Source organism: Panicum virgatum, chromosome 2N (genome assembly GCF_016808335.1).
Source record: "Panicum virgatum strain AP13 chromosome 2N, P.virgatum_v5, whole genome shotgun sequence".
Taxonomy (NCBI): Eukaryota; Viridiplantae; Streptophyta; class Magnoliopsida; order Poales; family Poaceae; genus Panicum; species Panicum virgatum.
In genome coordinates this window covers 56,097,436-56,112,103 of record NC_053146.1, presented here as the reverse complement: position 1 = coordinate 56,112,103, position 14,668 = coordinate 56,097,436, and the positions used below count along the sequence as shown (strand labels likewise).

The following is a 14,668-nucleotide window of genomic DNA, read 5'->3' as shown; positions in this document are numbered from 1 at the left end:
TATGAGCACCTTAATCACTGCGTCGCATCGTAGTGTTATGATGGAATGATGAGTATATTCATTTATATATGTTAAGGAACACATTGAACTATTATGGATTGCACCACTATGTTTGCTATAGTTGGTTTTAAGCAAAAAAAATGGGCTATGGTTAAATTATATAGAATCTGAAGCTAAAATATGGAAATTAAGGAATTACTTTAGTCGCTGTTTTCTGCAAAAATAACCACCAGCCAAAAGCCTTACATGTCTAGATAAGTGGGCTAAGTTATACCCACTGGTCGGGTAAGCCCTGCTGAGTATTAGTATACTCAGGGTTTGTTGCCACAATTATTTCAGGGCACCCGGACGTTGACTTCTGCCCCTGCTACGTTAAGTTCATCCGTCGGGACGCAGAGGGATAAGAGGTGGTGGAGCCACACACTTAGTTAGGGGTTGCCTCGGTGTATAAGTGTGATAGTCGTAGACTCTTACCTCTGCTCGAACCTTAGTTTCAGTAATATAAAATTTGTAAATTATGTATGTTTTAAACTGGATTTGTAAAACTTACGGTTGAGTCTTGTGTATATTTCTGTATTTTTAATTTTTTGTCGTATTTGTACTATCTGTGGCCATCTTCGCGTGGGACTATCGGTGTTGTTTCGATCGGAACGTGGGCTGAGAAAGGACTGTTAAATTAAATCATTAAGCTAATGCGTCCGATGTGTTCAAATGACAGTCATTAAGTTTAATTGAGAATTTTAATTTGACGGTTTCGTCACATTCATGGTTGCCGGTGGATGGCCGGTCAGGTCAGGTTCTGACGTGCTGCGGTGCCGCCGCCGCCGCCGCCGCCGCCTAGCGATCTGCCAGCGCGGGGTCCAACTCCAACGCTTGGTGGCAACGCGGGTGCAGCGGAGGCACCGTATCGAATCGAGCACTGATGGCAGGACAGGCTACAGAGAGCCAGGCGGTGATGAAGAAAACAACCCGGCCCAACAGAAGTGCCGGGCCAACAGCGTGCGCGTGTAGAACAACACAAGGTGGTGTTGCAGAGCAGGTGAATCAACCAATGGCATGTTGCTAGTTTTCAAAATAATAATAATAATAATGGCATGGTGCAGAAGGGACCCAACTCTCTCATCTCCCTTGGAACCTGGACACTGGTGGAAGCTTAAGAACCATTGCGTTTCTGACGGTCGTCCAGCGCTGAATATCGCAAACACTACTAGCTGAACGTTTAGGCATATTTCAGTTTCAGAAAATCAGAAAGTTTGGGAAAATGAATGGTCCACGAGGTTCCTGTGTTTTTTTGCTTATCAACATCACCAATTGAGCTTATTCCGAGATTCCTGACTGTATATGGTTATCATCCCCTTGTTTAGTTGCAAAGTTCAAAATTCCAAAAAAAATTTCCGACACCTGCATAGAGATTTAAATCTAGACGAAATAAAAAACGCATTGCACAGTTTGTCTGTAAATCGCGAGACGAATCTAATAAACCTAATTAGGTCGCAATTAGACGCTAAATTGCTACAGTAATGCTACAGTAAACAACCTCTAGTGCCGGATTACTTATGCTAATTAGATTCGTTTCGCGATTTACAGACGAGTTCTGTAATTTATTTTGTAATTAGTCTATGTTTAGTACTTTAAATATAGAAAGATGCTTTTTCAAAAACTTTACAACCTGCAACTAAACAATGCCCATATTATCTGACTACGTATGTCTTTCCAACAAGTTCCAGCCAGATTCTCCGAATCTCCATTTTCAGGAACGCTGTGATTATCTACTGCTTCTCTGCTGAAGACTGCTGATCAGCGTGCCATTTACATGACGTTTTGTTGTGACACTGATGGAAGAATAGCTGTGCCACATGAGTTGTTGATGGTTTTTTTGTTTGACGAGTACCAAATGAGATTGAAAAATTTTCAACTGGCCAACTGAGATTGAGTTCTTTGAGCAACTACCAATGTGCACGAATATTATGATTACGCTGATAGGATTTTCAGCCAATCACAATCAATCATCATAACCAGGCGACCATAACTGTGCGTAATCCAAACACAGCGGAATACCCTACCAATGCGAAGCGCTTTCTCCTCCTTTCATACCCATACCCAGTTGACGGCTAGTGGTACAGCTAGGTGTGGTAATGGGTTATGGCCCTAATGGCATCTTCACAGCTCAACAAGATTCTTAAATTTTTTAGCTTAAAATTGTATAAGATTAGAGCCCGGCTTTTTTTAGGACCCGGCTTGTTCAAAATATTGTACCCTTTACCAACCCTAGGTACGGCGGCTTGGTCTTCTTCAACTGCTTGATCCATCGCCAGGCGACGGGGTACCAGACCACCGGGTGCCTCCAGACGACGACGGCAGCAGCGAAGAAGCCGACCGTGGCGGTCTACCAGCAGAGGGCTTGGTAGTACCGGTCGATGCTCGGGATGAGGAACCCCAGGACCAGGAACACGGATCCAAACGCCAGAAACAGGGTGATGTCGGTGAGCGCCATCCTCAACTCTGACTCCGACGCGGCGCGCGCCATCTCTGCCCTGCGAGGTGGCGGGTCGGGCAGAGGAGCGGGAGACGGCGGAGGAGTCGGGGTGGGAGGGGCCGGGCGGGGTGGGGCTGTCGCGTTGGGGGAGGGAGGCGGAGCGGAGGCAGTCGCCGTCGAGGCGTCGATGCAGGTGGAGGCGGTGGTCGCCGCCTCGCCAGTCGGCGACAACAGCAGGCGGGCGGTCGCGAGTGGAACCGCTCGGGAAATGGAAGTAAGGATGCGTTTGGTTCAGGAGCGGCCGGGGATGGAGCCGTCCCATCCCTTGTTTGCTTCGCGAGCGTAGGAGCGGAGTAGGAGCGGAGCGATTCCTCTGAGCGAATATTCGCTCCAGATTCGGGATGAACCCGTTCGGCAAAATCGATCGGACGAGTTCGCTCCCGTTCCACGCCGTCTCTTCCCGTCTCTCGTGCTCCCTCCGGCGCCCGCGATTCTCTGCTCCCCGCGACGAGCTCGAGCAGGGGGCACCACAGCCGGCGAAGGCGGAGCTCGGCAAGCGTGGAGTAGGTGGAGGCGGCGCTCGGCCGGCGTCAGTAGGTGGAGGCGGCGCTCGGGCAGGCTGGAGCTCCGGCGATGCGGGTCAGAGCTCCGGCAGGGCGGAGCTTGGAGCGGCGTGGGCGGAGGCGCGACCGGCGCGCGCAGTGCCCGGAGGCGGCGCTCGGGCAGGCTGGAGCTCTGGTGGGGCGGAGCTTGGAGCGGCGCAGACGGAGGCACGACTGGTGCGGACAGAGCCCGGAGGCGCGGGCGGAGCCAGCTGGCGTGCGCGGAGCTCGGCGACGCGGGCGGACCCAGGCCGCGGACAGAGCTCGGCGGCGCAACGAATCGGGCTGCGGCGAACTGATTTGGGCGGCAGCGCGATGAATCCGGCGGCCGGGGCGCGCGGAGCTCGGAGGCGGGCGGAGTGCGGCCTGGGCGCGCGGAGCTCTGCGGCGGGCGGAGTGTGGCGGACTCGCGCGGAGCTCGGCGGCGGACAAGGCGCGGCCGAGCCCGCGGCGGCGGCGAGCAACGGGTGGGGCATGGAGCCGGCGGCGGCGGTAGGCAGGTGGCTCACGGAGGGGAGAGGAGAGCAGGGGAGGGGAGGAAGAAGACCAGTGCATGATATGTGGGTCCCACCAGACGGAGGCTAACGGAACAAAAAGTCTGTTAATGCTCATCCTTCCAACCAAACAGAAAATGGAGCTACTCCGTTCCTCCAACCAAACATAAAGACGGAGCCATTACATTCCTTTAATCTAGAATGGAACCGTTCCATCCTGCTTCACTCCTCAACCAAACACACCCTAAATATAGGCCGAGAGGCTGCCGCGGCGGATGGGGCTGGGCACGCGGCCTGGGCTCAAACTAGGCCCATGGGGGACGGTCAGAGAGAGCCTGGGCCGCGCGGACGGGCCAGCCTTTTCCGTTCCCCCGTGTGCTGGGCTTAACGATCTGAGTGCGTGAGTCGGTCAAGCCGGCCGAGAGGGGGGACAGCCTCGCCTCCGGCGCCGCCGCGGCGATCACCCAGGCCAACTCCACCCCCACTGCCTCCTCCTCCTCCCCCAACCGCGGCCGTTTCCCTGCCGCTCCGTCCACGCCGCCGTGACCTCGCCCGCACGCGCTCGTTCGCCTCGCTGTTCCTCGCGTCCACATCCGCGCCCTCCAGCCGTTCGACGAAACGCCACCGAGACACTGACGTGCGCTCGTGCTCCCAGCTTCCCACGCCGTTCTCGGAGAGCCTAAGCCGGGAGCGGAGGCCACCGAGGCACCGATCCATGTCCCTCGCGAAGCGCTACGTGCTGCGCCTCTTCATATCGCTCAAGTACGTGACGGCGAACGTGGTGGACCGGCAGAGCGGCCGCATCGTGACGACCGCCTCGACCGCGGAGCGGCCCCTGCGGGACGGGCTGGAGTGCGGCCGCGCCTGCAACGCCAAGGCGGCGGCCGCCGTCGGCGAGGTGCTCGCCATGCGGCTCAAGGTGGACGGCCTCGCGCGGGAGCCCATACACGCCGACGCGGCCAAGGAGGTCGCCAAGAAGGGGTTCAAGAACCAGACCAAGGTCTGGGCCATCCTCAACGCGCTGCGCAACCATGGGGTCAACCTCCACATCGACGACGACGGCGACCACAGGCGGCACGTCTGAAGCAATCGTCAGTTCAGTTCACCAGTTTGTTCCTTGAACTCTATCTGCTTTTGCTCTTCATTTAGTCTGTAATCCCCAATGTGTATGTACGAGGCTGAATTGAAGTTTGGAAATTCTGTGCTTGGCAAGGTCGCTGATGAAACTTCTGTGTGACTTTCCACTTTGATACCATCTTTCAGTTACTTAATTTTACCACCTACAGATGCTATCAGAAAAAGGGGGGAAATGGACGAGCAATTTCACCAACACCACCAAGCGTGAGAAATTGATAATTGCCTTAGTGGGCTGGAAACTTACATCAAGTGATGTTTTGGTAGTTCAAACAAACGTTGGACAGGTTTGATAGGTAACTTTTACTTGCTAGGTGGCAAGACACAACTAAACCACAGAGCACCTTCACAAAACATGGTGCTATGGTGGCAACTAGCAGAACTCTCACGGAGATAGAATTGCTGCATAACTTTACTTGTTAGTCGTATGGTAACTGACTGAGTGCCTCCAGGTTCCTATATGCTTTGAGCTGATTCAAAGCACTATCCAGCAAAGCCTTCTTACTGCTTTTGATCACTTTCCTAGACTGTTCGAGCTCACTCTTGGCTGCAATCAGCTCATTCTCCAGGTTCTTGATCTTCAGGACATCCCTGACCTTCTCAAGGCCCTTGATCTTCTCCTCGATCAACTGTAGGCTCTTATGATCATGCTGACCTACTGGTGGCACTAGAGCCCAGGACATCTCATCTTGTAATGGTGGAGCTGAGGGTGTAGTGTGCCAAGCTCTTGAACTGCTTCCTAGGATCACTACCATTTTCTGCAACAAGTGGAACAAAGTAGAATGTTAGTTTCACTTAGGGAAATTATGGTGAAAACATGAAATTAGGATCTCTTTAACTCTCTGGACTGCTGAAATTTGACTAACTGTTCAGATTCAGTGTTTGTCAACATGGGGTTTTCTGTCAAAAACGTGTTAATTTTTCGCATATCTGTGTTACACACTGTCCATTATCCCCCCTTACAGTTTCCAGAGGAAATCGAAGTATACCAAAAGACATTCATCTGGAAACTGTAAGTACCTGGTTGTGATTCTCAATGGCTGGATCAGGACCGACAACTTTGACACTCTTCTTTGTTTTCTTCTTCAGCCAGTGGCAGACCTCTGTTGGATCCACCTTCCCAACCACCGTGACAATCCCAGTGCCAACATCCCCTACCGAAGTTTCGATTCCTATGGTGCAACAATGCGAAATGTGTCAGGAATGGTTACCAGAGTTTTCAGAAAGAAATAAACTGAGAAGAACACTGAGCAACGCTGTACCCCTGAGACTCCCAATGGACGCCATGGCCTTCTCGACTTTCTTGACGCAGCCAATGCAGCGGCACTGCATCTCGACCTGGAGCGTGAACCGCCTGGCCCCCTCCTGTGGATTGAAGTACAAGATCCATCTGTCACTCCAGACGGAAAGACCCAGCACTCCAGCAGATGAAGAAGAAAGGTGAAGCTCCCTCACCGTCCCCATGGTTAGAGTCTCGAGTATCTTCTGTGACGCTGTTCGCCGGCGGCGGCGATCACAGTCTGGAGGCCGGCACCGTGGCAAGGGTCGTTTTAAATAGATGCATCGGGTGTTGACCGGTGAGTGCGCGCGCCACTTGTCGCTTCGTTCGTTGGTCAGCTGCCAGTTAATGGGAGGGAGCGGGGTTCCATGCAGTTTTGTGAATCAGAGGAGCCACCGGTTGGCATGCTTGATTGACCTGACCGTTCACACTAACTGGTGTTTCATCCAATCTTCATGTTCTGATCGTCACGAACGTGCAGTTATTTTCACAAGAATAAAGAAAAATAATGTCTTCATGTTGTGATCGTCACCATGTGCTTCGAAGGGGAGAAATGCAGAGTCATCAGTATACTGTATACGTGTGGCTCAAAACAAAACAAAACAAAACAAAACAAAAACTTCCTTTTCATCTGGCACGGGATATAGTAATAGTGTAATTTTACACTGGCTGTTTCGTGTTTGTTTTATGATGTTTTCCCTGGGTGTAAAACCGCCACGATGGCCTTTTTCCATCCTGTATTGATTGGCAAGCGGAAGGGATGGGCAAAAACACAAGAAAAGAAGATCACGGAAGCCTCTCGTGGGCTTTCTTGTAGCAGAATTTTGCCCATATACTATTTGTGCCCAGCCCAATCACGTTTCGGCCCAAAATAAACAATACAAGTGGTAACCGGTAACCAGGACAAAGGGAAAGCACAAGCAAAATGTCTCGCCGGCGGCGAGGAGGCTCCGATTCGGACGGCGATGACGACAGCTTCCTCTACCGGTACCCTCTCCCCTCCGCCGCCGCATCTTCGAGCGCCCCCGGGGGAGGCGGCGGCAAGCTCCGCGGTGGGGGCAGCGGCGGAGGCGGGGGTTCCGGTGGCCTCGCGCCGTCCAAGTCGACGGTGTACGTGTCCAACCTGGACTTCGCGCTCACCAACTCTGACCTCCACCTCCTCTTCTCCCGGTTCGGCCGCGTCGCGCGCGTCTCCGTCCTCAAGGACCGCGACTCCAGGCGCAGCCGCGGGGTCGCTTTCGTCCTCTTCGTCCGCCGCGAGGACGCCGCGGCCGCGGCAGCCGAGATGCACGGCAAGGTGCTCAACGGGCGCACGCTCTCCGCCTCCATCGCCGTCGACAACGGCCGTGCCGTGGAGTTCATCCGCCGCCGCGTGTACCGCGACAAGTCGCGGTGCTACGAGTGCGGCGAGGAGGGGCACCTCTCCTATGAGTGCCCCCGCAACCAGCTCGGGCCCCGCGAGAGGCCCGCGCCGTCTAAGAAGTCGCGCCGCGGCGGCGGCGGCGGTGGCGGCGGTGGTCGAGGGGGAGGGGGAGGTGGGGTTGCCTGGCACTCGGACGACGACGAGGAGGCCGCCGCCACGGCCTTCGAGGACGACAGGTGGGCGTCGGTGGTGGATACGAGGGGAGAGGAAGAGAAGTCGGCTGGGAAGGATGCTGGGAAGGCGAAGGCGGCGAGGAAGGAGAAGAGGAGAGGTTACTTCAGCGACGAGAGTGACGAGGAAGACGACTAAGGTTCAGTGTATCCTGCTAGCGATTCTGTGATTTGACAAGAAATCTAAAGCGATCAACAGCTTAAGTTTGTATCCTAGCTTCTTCAAATTTCACAAGTTAATTGATGTACAATTACTTGTTACAAACTTCGTGTCACCATCACTTTGTTTCTGTGACTATTATAATTGGTTTGAACAAGCCCCTGGTTTGGCTGCTATTGCTTTGTTGATAAACTGGCCTCTCAGAAAAGAAATAGTTGATTGTTTGTCAATTTTAGATTTAGCAATCAAATGCTTTTCAGCACTGCTGGTAACCATACTTATGTTGCCAGTGCCCCGGATCCCATGATTTTGTGAATGACTTCATTTTTGCTTCTTGTAGCTTGTTGCCATCTATAGGATGGTTGCTAGTTGTGTATGCTTGGCTGAATGTCTTAATTACATTTCTTGTATCATCCAATTTTAAATTCTTTTCTCTCTGATTAAATTTTCATATATCACTAAGGTTCATTTGTTGCAATAAATGACTCTGCATACTGCCTAGAGTGAGAGGGGACACATAAAGGTAGCTATTTTTTATCTAGCTTATGGTTAACTTAGGATACAGCTCAGCTTATATCTGAAAGACTGAAACAGTCTCAAATTGGACTACTTTCTTTTTGTTGCTATCATTTAAGAAATAGATAAAGTTTGTTCATAGAGGTCTTACATTTCATCATGTAAAAATGTTGTGTTCTGATACCATTGTGTTTCTGTTGCATTTTCTTGTGTTTTCTAGTGGATCGCAAGACTGTTTTCATGTAGTTAAATTGATATCTCACCAGTTAGATTTTGTATTGTCCAGGGCTTTAATGTACAGTATGCAGTATACAGTTAAAAAAGGTTGAATATGCGATTCTTGAGGCATTTTAGTTGGTTACTACATTCTTCTTGTTTATGAGTAAGTGAGCTGTTGTTTAGGACAATGACTGCAAAGATTGCAGAACCAAGATGAAAACGGTTGGAATATACAATGTTGGATCCCTTTGCCTTAAGCTTGACCAGCAAATGTATCCCGTCAAGAATACAAGGTGCTGAAATGTGTTGTAGTCTTGTAGATATCCTGGTTTGGAAGAAAAGTGTGAATCTTGGAGTTGCAAGGATGGACTCCAGTCCAGATGTCAGCGTTAGTGATTTTTGGGATGGTTTCCAGGATCTGGTGGAGAGGTGAATGCCAGCACACTTGAGTATTAACTGCTTAGGTCAGAACCAGTAGTATTGTTTGTTATGCAAGAGTTTTGACTTCAGGAAATGTGAGAGCTTTTTGTGGGCTAAGCAAGGAAAGACACATACACTAGAAAAATCTGTTTAGTACCTTGTTTTTCGAGTTGTTGGTTGCTGTTACATATGCAGTGATTTAGTTGCTTGCCTCATATTTTCATCTTCAGGAATTAACTTCTCAATTGTAGAAGCGGTTTATTAGTCTCTGCATTTGAAATATGCATGATATGGTTGGCACAATACTCCTGCATTATTTGACTATGGAGGTTTATAATGTAGAGACGTATTTGTTATATGAACCTCTCAGTGAAAGAATGTATCCTTTAGATTTTGTTTCATCTGCGTAGCATACACAAACACAATATGTTGACCCCAGTTGAATTTATTATATATTGTTTTGGCATTTGTTGCTTTCATGTGCTAGTTATTAGAATGGTAACATAATCTAATCTTTATACAATTGGCGTGCCAAACACTCAGCAAGTGAAAGCTTCGTAAAGAAAAGGAACTTTAGAAAAAGTCTGTAATGTCTACAGTAGCAGACATTCTTTCCTGTCATGTAGCATGAGTGTACCATACAATTTTTTTTATAAAAAAAACAGACAAACAAATTGAACAAAGTGAGTATCCTATCATCCTATTTCTAGAACTAATCCTTGCTGCAGAAAATTGCAATTTCAGAAGCAGAACTTCATGTCCATTGAACAGAGCATGCTGGTCACTCAGGCAATGAAGGAATCAGGAATGTTGTCAGAACTGGCAAAGCTGATCAATCATCCGAAAACAGCCTTCAAGGATTGTTGCACAACGGTATTCCAAGAACCAAAACATACTTGGAGAGTTGGAGCAAATCTGATTTTTAGATACTTCACCCTATCAACACAATCAATTGCATTGTCTTTCATAGATTCAGGTGCGTCATTGAGAGTATTTACAAGCAGTGCATACTTTGGTTTACCTTAATTCCTAGAGTTGACCTTTCCATTATGAAGTACTCTAGTTTCATCATCAGTTACTAACCTGGGCAACAGATCGAGGACTAAAATGATCTAACGGCAGAACTGGGATGTGGTATCACATAGTTGATAGTATCTTGCGGACTACAAAATGTGGACTCTCGGTTTCCCTGGTATAAAACCAAGTAATCCTGGTTGAAATCTGAGTAAACCTCATAAAGCGGGGATGTTCATACTGTTGTCATGACAAACCAGCGTGGCCAGTAGTGACCCTTGTAGCTGGACTAACAGCTAAATGAACTGAAATTTTGATTGTTTGGATATCTGTTAGTTTGTATACATGGAGGCACTCCTGTAAATCTGCATCACATGTCATCAAGACCCACTCTGAATCATCATCCAAGTACTTCAAAATCAAGGAGCTTGTGTCTACTATGCTCAAACGTTTTGCTATCTCATGCTTCAATTCCTGAAAGTTGCACTCAGGGTTCAATCTGAACCTCACCTTTTCTGAGCCAAATGTGGCCTTTACTCTCATGTTTGCTTCTGCATTCTGCTTGGGGGATGATGGGCTTCGTTTAGAATGTAGTCCACCATTAGCCTTTTCAGTAACATCTTGTAGAAGATCTGTTGGTGCCTCATTAACTGAGAAATGCTCATATAATGAAGTGTTTTCTGTTTGCAGATTCTGAATAGGGCTGTCTTTTACAGGATTTCCTGACTTCATCAGACCAATTATACCCTGTGGTGCATGTTTTGTTGGACCACCGCTACACGAGGGGCTTGAATCAGAATTGTGGCTGCACGATGAGTGTGAGTGTGAAGTTGATGGCACAATGCTGTTTGATTTGTGGTGTTGGTGCTTGTCAAAGTTGGTAAGATTGCTCTGATTAGTTGGAGGAGCGGTGTTACTTCCTGACAAATTGTTTTCAGATGATATTGAGGTGTTTGTGAGATCCTTGTACAAGGTGTTGAGCTGGAAAGATGTCTCTGCTCCATGAACCGAATCAATGATCTGTTGAAGCTTTCTTAGAGAGTGGTCTACCTTCTTGATCTTTCGTGATGGCCAGCGGGTTATACCATGCTGTCTGCATATTCTTTTGAGGGTTGTAGGGCACACTGTGGGAGATAAAATAAGCTGTTAGTATATTTGCAACTTGATCAAGCTCATATATAAGCATGCTCTCTGTCATAAAAGATGTTATCACAATCTGGTGATGCAATATGTTCACACGACATCCGGTCTACAAACCTAATTTGTGCAAATTTTGGTTGTCGTAACACAATGTACACATGATAAGGATGCTGTCCGACCCCTTTTGTCTTGAAGAAATGATTTTAACTATGTTGACTCATGAAGCTTCAAAACTAACTATTCTAATTCTGGAAACATCATATCATGTCACTATGATTAGTTCATGACTTTCCGTCATGTACTGTCATAATTGCCATTAATCCCATTATGATAGGTTAGTTTGTGGGTCCAAGGGGAGGGCAACATATTGAACATTTCAAACACTTAATCGAGTGTTTTGTTTTGTCCAATTGGCTTCTAGCTGTAAGCAATGAATGAGACTGTATGAGAAACTAATCAATTCTAGGGTATGTGTACCTTCTGCTCAACCAGCCAAAAACCATAAGGTTGATCTGCTCACCAAGTTCTAGATACTATTATCGTTTATAGTGTCAGTTCATGAAAGTTGACTTTCTGCTGTGCTATACTTTGCATGTCTCTTCATATTCATGCGCTTTCCATATATGAGGTCTAGTCTCTAGTGGTACTGGTATATTATAAATGGGAAAGGAAACACAGATCACGATAAGGGCGATAAGAATGTTCGTCTTATGAGTGTGGGACGCATGTGATAGTTGACTTTCTTATGGAAAATAACACTATTTTATTTCTTATAAACAGATTGGCATGCTAGCTTGATGACTTGTATCACTGTACTTAAATAACTGATGGTCTCTGATGAAGCAATAAACTATCCATTTTGAATCTTGCATTTATTTGATGATTTCACTTACCTCCAAGGCTCCTTGCTGCATCTTTCAGGCTACCAGCGAAATACTGCCGAAGAACCTGCAAGCTCACGGTCTTCTCCGCCTTTGTTCGCCTTTTTGCCTTGCTGCCTTCTGCAGTTGCCTGAACACCAGATAGAGATGGACCCTGCCCTCCAGATGAGAACATTCCATGCATTCGCAATGCAGCTAACTCTGATTCTTGCTGTGAAGTTTCTGCTAGATTTGTCCAAGAGGACTCTCCTCTACGATTTGCTGAATTGCCTCCAAAGGACAACTCCTCAACTTTGTTCTTCCCGTGAGGAGTAAATGAGTTCAGCTCATTCATTTCCCACATCGCTTCGTCTTCCATCTCCTTGTCAGTGACCACACGTAGAGTTTGGCAAACACTTCGCATGGTACCTGACAAGGAGTCCAGAACTGCCTTCTGCTCCTCAAGTGCTTCACAATCTGTTGGCAGAAAGAACTCCAGCACGAAGTCAGCCATCCCAGTGCGCGTGCACCGCAGTCGGATCGCTACCGCACCCTTTAAGTCAAAGATCTTAGCATGGTGAGACAATGGATATTCCAGTTTAGTTGAGGATCCAATATCTGGCAGGAAGCATGGCTGGTTTGTGGTGAAGGCTTTCCCTGCAACACCCTGCCCCCACAGTAGGTGGTGCTCAGAGCAGGCATCATGGAAGTCTTGCATCTTTGGTTCATTCACAAAGCATGCTTCGTCAATGGTGGAGATGCAGTATCGGTAGTTCTCATCGGAATGTCGGCTGCCCCGTTTTCCTTGCTGAGCACATTTGACCCAGGTCTGAGCTAATGGCAGCTTGTGGGTGAGGCAAGTTGTTCTCAGGACTTCCAGTATCTCTGGTAAAGCATCTTTGTAGGAAGCAGTGCTGAACTGGTGGATAATCAACAACAGTGGCCATGCAGTCATGAAAAGATATAAGTATATCATTGTTTTATGTCTCAATGTCTTTATCTACGCTTACTTTTGTATTTGAGCATGGTACACTGAAAGTTGCAAAGTTTTTTTTTTATTTGTTAAAATCAATTTTAGGTAGCTTTCCAAATCACACCAACAGTAAGTGTTAAATTACAACATTTGCCTAAACTAAGCTGGGAAGCAATGAGTACATAATTACTTTGATGCTCACCTGTATGCGTGGAACGCTTGAAACTTCTGTGCTTCTCAGATTAACTGCCTGCAAAGATCATTGTCATTAGGAATGCCCAGACCTGAAAACACTCAAACTATTTTCTACAGTAATCATTGTCAGCAGGTACTTCAAGGTGACCTCAGTGGCCAAATTGCTAAAAAAATTTCCTGCACCTAAACTGGTGATTTGATCTAAGCTAACACACTTGCAATGCACTACTCTGAACTTTCAGGGGCAGTGAGATTGATACCTGGAGAGCACTGCAGATGGTGTTGAGCTCAGAGGTGAAGTTGAGCTTCTGCCTTGTCATGATCAGCTCGATGACGCCCAGACAGTTGTAGCTCCCCTTCTCGAAAACAGGCAGCCCCATGGTGCCGTGGACATCGAGATGCTGTGCATCCCTTACCCTGGGATACTCGTAGCTGGTGAAATACCTGATGTCCGGCGTCCACTCGGGTAGCCTGCCAATGAAAACCCTCCCTGGTAGCCCCGGTGGCGAGTCCCCCGACTTGACGTCGGCGGAGAACTGGTACTTGGTGGACACCTCCCTGAACCGGATGAGGCTGTCAGAGCGCTGGTCGAGCGTGAACGGCTGGCCGCTCGTGGTCAGCACAAGCTGCCCGTCGCCACGGTTGACGGGCACCCAGAGCTGCACGAGCACGTCGCCGTCGCTCTGCGTCTCCCGGATGCAGGACAGCGCCTGGTTGAACCTCTCCCGCACGGAAGAGGGGCTTGCGCCGCCCGTCTGAATCCACCAGCTGCTCGCGGCCTGCGTCGTCGCTGCCGCCGCCGCAGTCGCCGTCACGTCTGCTGAGAAGAAGGCCGCCGCCGGTGGGGGAGACGCCAGCGAGTTGGGCGAGCGTGACACCACCTCGAACCAGCCGTTGTCGCCGGACAAGAGCTGCTCGAGAAGGTCCAGGTCCACGGCCGCCCCGCCTTCGGATGGAGTGCGAGCCTGCAGGGAGACGCTCGGCTGGGGGTCTCCTCCCCCTTCCATGCAGGTAAGGCTTCAGGATCTGATCACACAGTTAATCACCACCACACTGCATCTAATCAGTGATAATCACACAGCTAGCCTTACAGCTATAAACTTGGTAATAACAATAGATAAAAAAACACTTCACTTCTCCCCTGCTGGAGATCGAGAGGCAAAGCTCCATGCCTCCATGCACATCTTGGGCTAGGAAACCATGGGGACATGAGAATATTGGGTAGATTTTTGTGTTAGACTTGCATCTCTTTGGATTGCAGGGTGTGGGTAGTAGGCAAGAACACATCTTTTTCAGCGGAAAGCAAGCAACGAAAGAGATTGATAGAGGTTGCAAGCAGCTCACTGGTAATCACACGCCTGACGCCTCCCTGCTTGTCATCAAAAAGGGCACAGTCTCTCCTTTCTTCCTCCTGGTTAGCTTGGTGCTAGCCTCCACCAAGTAGCTCTGCGCCGCTCAGCTCGCCACCGGAAAAGGCTCTAGTGGATCCTGCTGCTTTTGTGAGACGAAAGGAGAACAAGAAATTTGCTTGGCCTGGCCTGTTTTGGTTTTGCCCTTCTTTCTCTGGTTTTGTCGTAGCAACAAAGCTTGTGG

At 48.9% G+C, this 14,668-nt stretch overlaps 4 protein-coding genes across 8 annotated transcripts; 2 read left to right on the top strand and 2 right to left on the bottom strand.

Annotated features, from left to right (window-relative positions):
* The first annotated feature begins 3,943 nt into the window (after positions 1–3,943).
* Positions 3,944–6,508, top strand: LOC120658453. Of its 3 annotated transcripts, XR_005668663.1 has the most exons (3): positions 3,944–4,680; positions 5,672–5,718; positions 5,796–6,508. XR_005668663.1 is itself a non-coding variant. In XM_039936735.1 (2 exons), exon 1 carries the CDS (start codon positions 4,288–4,290, stop codon positions 4,654–4,656), a length of 369 nt encoding a protein of 122 aa, XP_039792669.1. In that variant the 5' UTR covers positions 3,944–4,287; the 3' UTR covers positions 4,657–4,680; positions 5,796–6,508. The 3 variants fall into 3 exon arrangements, 2 of the variants coding, with proteins under 2 accessions (XP_039792669.1, XP_039792668.1); XM_039936735.1 differs by lacking the exon at positions 5,672–5,718; XM_039936734.1 differs by having other exon boundaries at positions 5,672–6,508.
* On the bottom strand, positions 4,882–6,205 carry LOC120658415 (heavy metal-associated isoprenylated plant protein 5-like). Its single transcript, XM_039936693.1, has 3 exons — positions 5,969–6,205; positions 5,727–5,878; positions 4,882–5,464 (listed from the first exon to the last, which is right to left on the bottom strand). Exons 1-3 carry the CDS (start codon positions 6,168–6,170, stop codon positions 5,126–5,128), a joined length of 693 nt encoding a protein of 230 aa, XP_039792627.1. The 5' UTR covers positions 6,171–6,205; the 3' UTR covers positions 4,882–5,125.
* Positions 6,509–6,872: 364 nt separating the features above from the next.
* LOC120658398 (U11/U12 small nuclear ribonucleoprotein 31 kDa protein-like) lies at positions 6,873–10,944 on the top strand. The gene is made up of 3 exons (XM_039936672.1): positions 6,873–7,718; positions 8,794–9,869; positions 10,598–10,944. The coding sequence occupies exon 1, from the start codon at positions 6,911–6,913 to the stop codon at positions 7,715–7,717; it is 807 nt and encodes a 268-aa protein (XP_039792606.1). The 5' UTR covers positions 6,873–6,910; the 3' UTR covers position 7,718; positions 8,794–9,869; positions 10,598–10,944.
* LOC120658284 (protein NLP1-like) lies at positions 9,441–14,594 on the bottom strand. Of its 3 annotated transcripts, XM_039936529.1 has the most exons (6): positions 14,420–14,564; positions 14,210–14,265; positions 13,336–14,101; positions 13,083–13,130; positions 11,941–12,826; positions 10,154–11,031 (listed from the first exon to the last, which is right to left on the bottom strand). In XM_039936529.1, the coding sequence occupies exons 3-6, from the start codon at positions 14,080–14,082 to the stop codon at positions 10,154–10,156; spliced, it is 2,559 nt and encodes an 852-aa protein (XP_039792463.1). In that variant the 5' UTR covers positions 14,083–14,101; positions 14,210–14,265; positions 14,420–14,564. The 3 variants fall into 3 exon arrangements, with proteins under 3 accessions (XP_039792461.1, XP_039792463.1, XP_039792462.1); XM_039936527.1 differs by having other exon boundaries at positions 9,441–11,031; positions 14,210–14,423; XM_039936528.1 differs by lacking the exon at positions 14,210–14,265 and having other exon boundaries at positions 14,420–14,594.
* Between the last annotated feature and the right edge of the window lie 74 nt (positions 14,595–14,668).

Bases quoted from the DNA above. Each gene is read 5' to 3' on its own strand.
- LOC120658453 (XM_039936735.1), top strand. From the start codon at position 4,288: ATGTCCCTCGCGAAGCGCTACGTGCTGCGCCTCTTCATATCGCTCAAG.
- LOC120658415 (XM_039936693.1), bottom strand. From the start codon at position 6,170: ATGGGGACGGTGAGGGAGCTTCACCTTTCTTCTTCATCTGCTGGAGTG. The intron at 5,879-5,968 runs GTACAGCGTTGC...GTTGCACCATAG, and splicing joins GTCCATTGGGAGTCTCAGGG to GAATCGAAACTTCGGTAGGG. The intron at 5,465-5,726 runs GTACTTACAGTT...CACTTGTTGCAG, and splicing joins CCATTGAGAATCACAACCAG to AAAATGGTAGTGATCCTAGG.
- LOC120658398 (XM_039936672.1), top strand. From the start codon at position 6,911: ATGTCTCGCCGGCGGCGAGGAGGCTCCGATTCGGACGGCGATGACGAC.
- LOC120658284 (XM_039936528.1), bottom strand. From the start codon at position 14,082: ATGGAAGGGGGAGGAGACCCCCAGCCGAGCGTCTCCCTGCAGGCTCGC. The intron at 13,131-13,335 runs GTATCAATCTCA...TGATCTTTGCAG, and splicing joins CCATCTGCAGTGCTCTCCAG to GCAGTTAATCTGAGAAGCAC. The intron at 11,032-11,940 runs GTAAGTGAAATC...TATCTCCCACAG, and splicing joins TGCAGCAAGGAGCCTTGGAG to TGTGCCCTACAACCCTCAAA.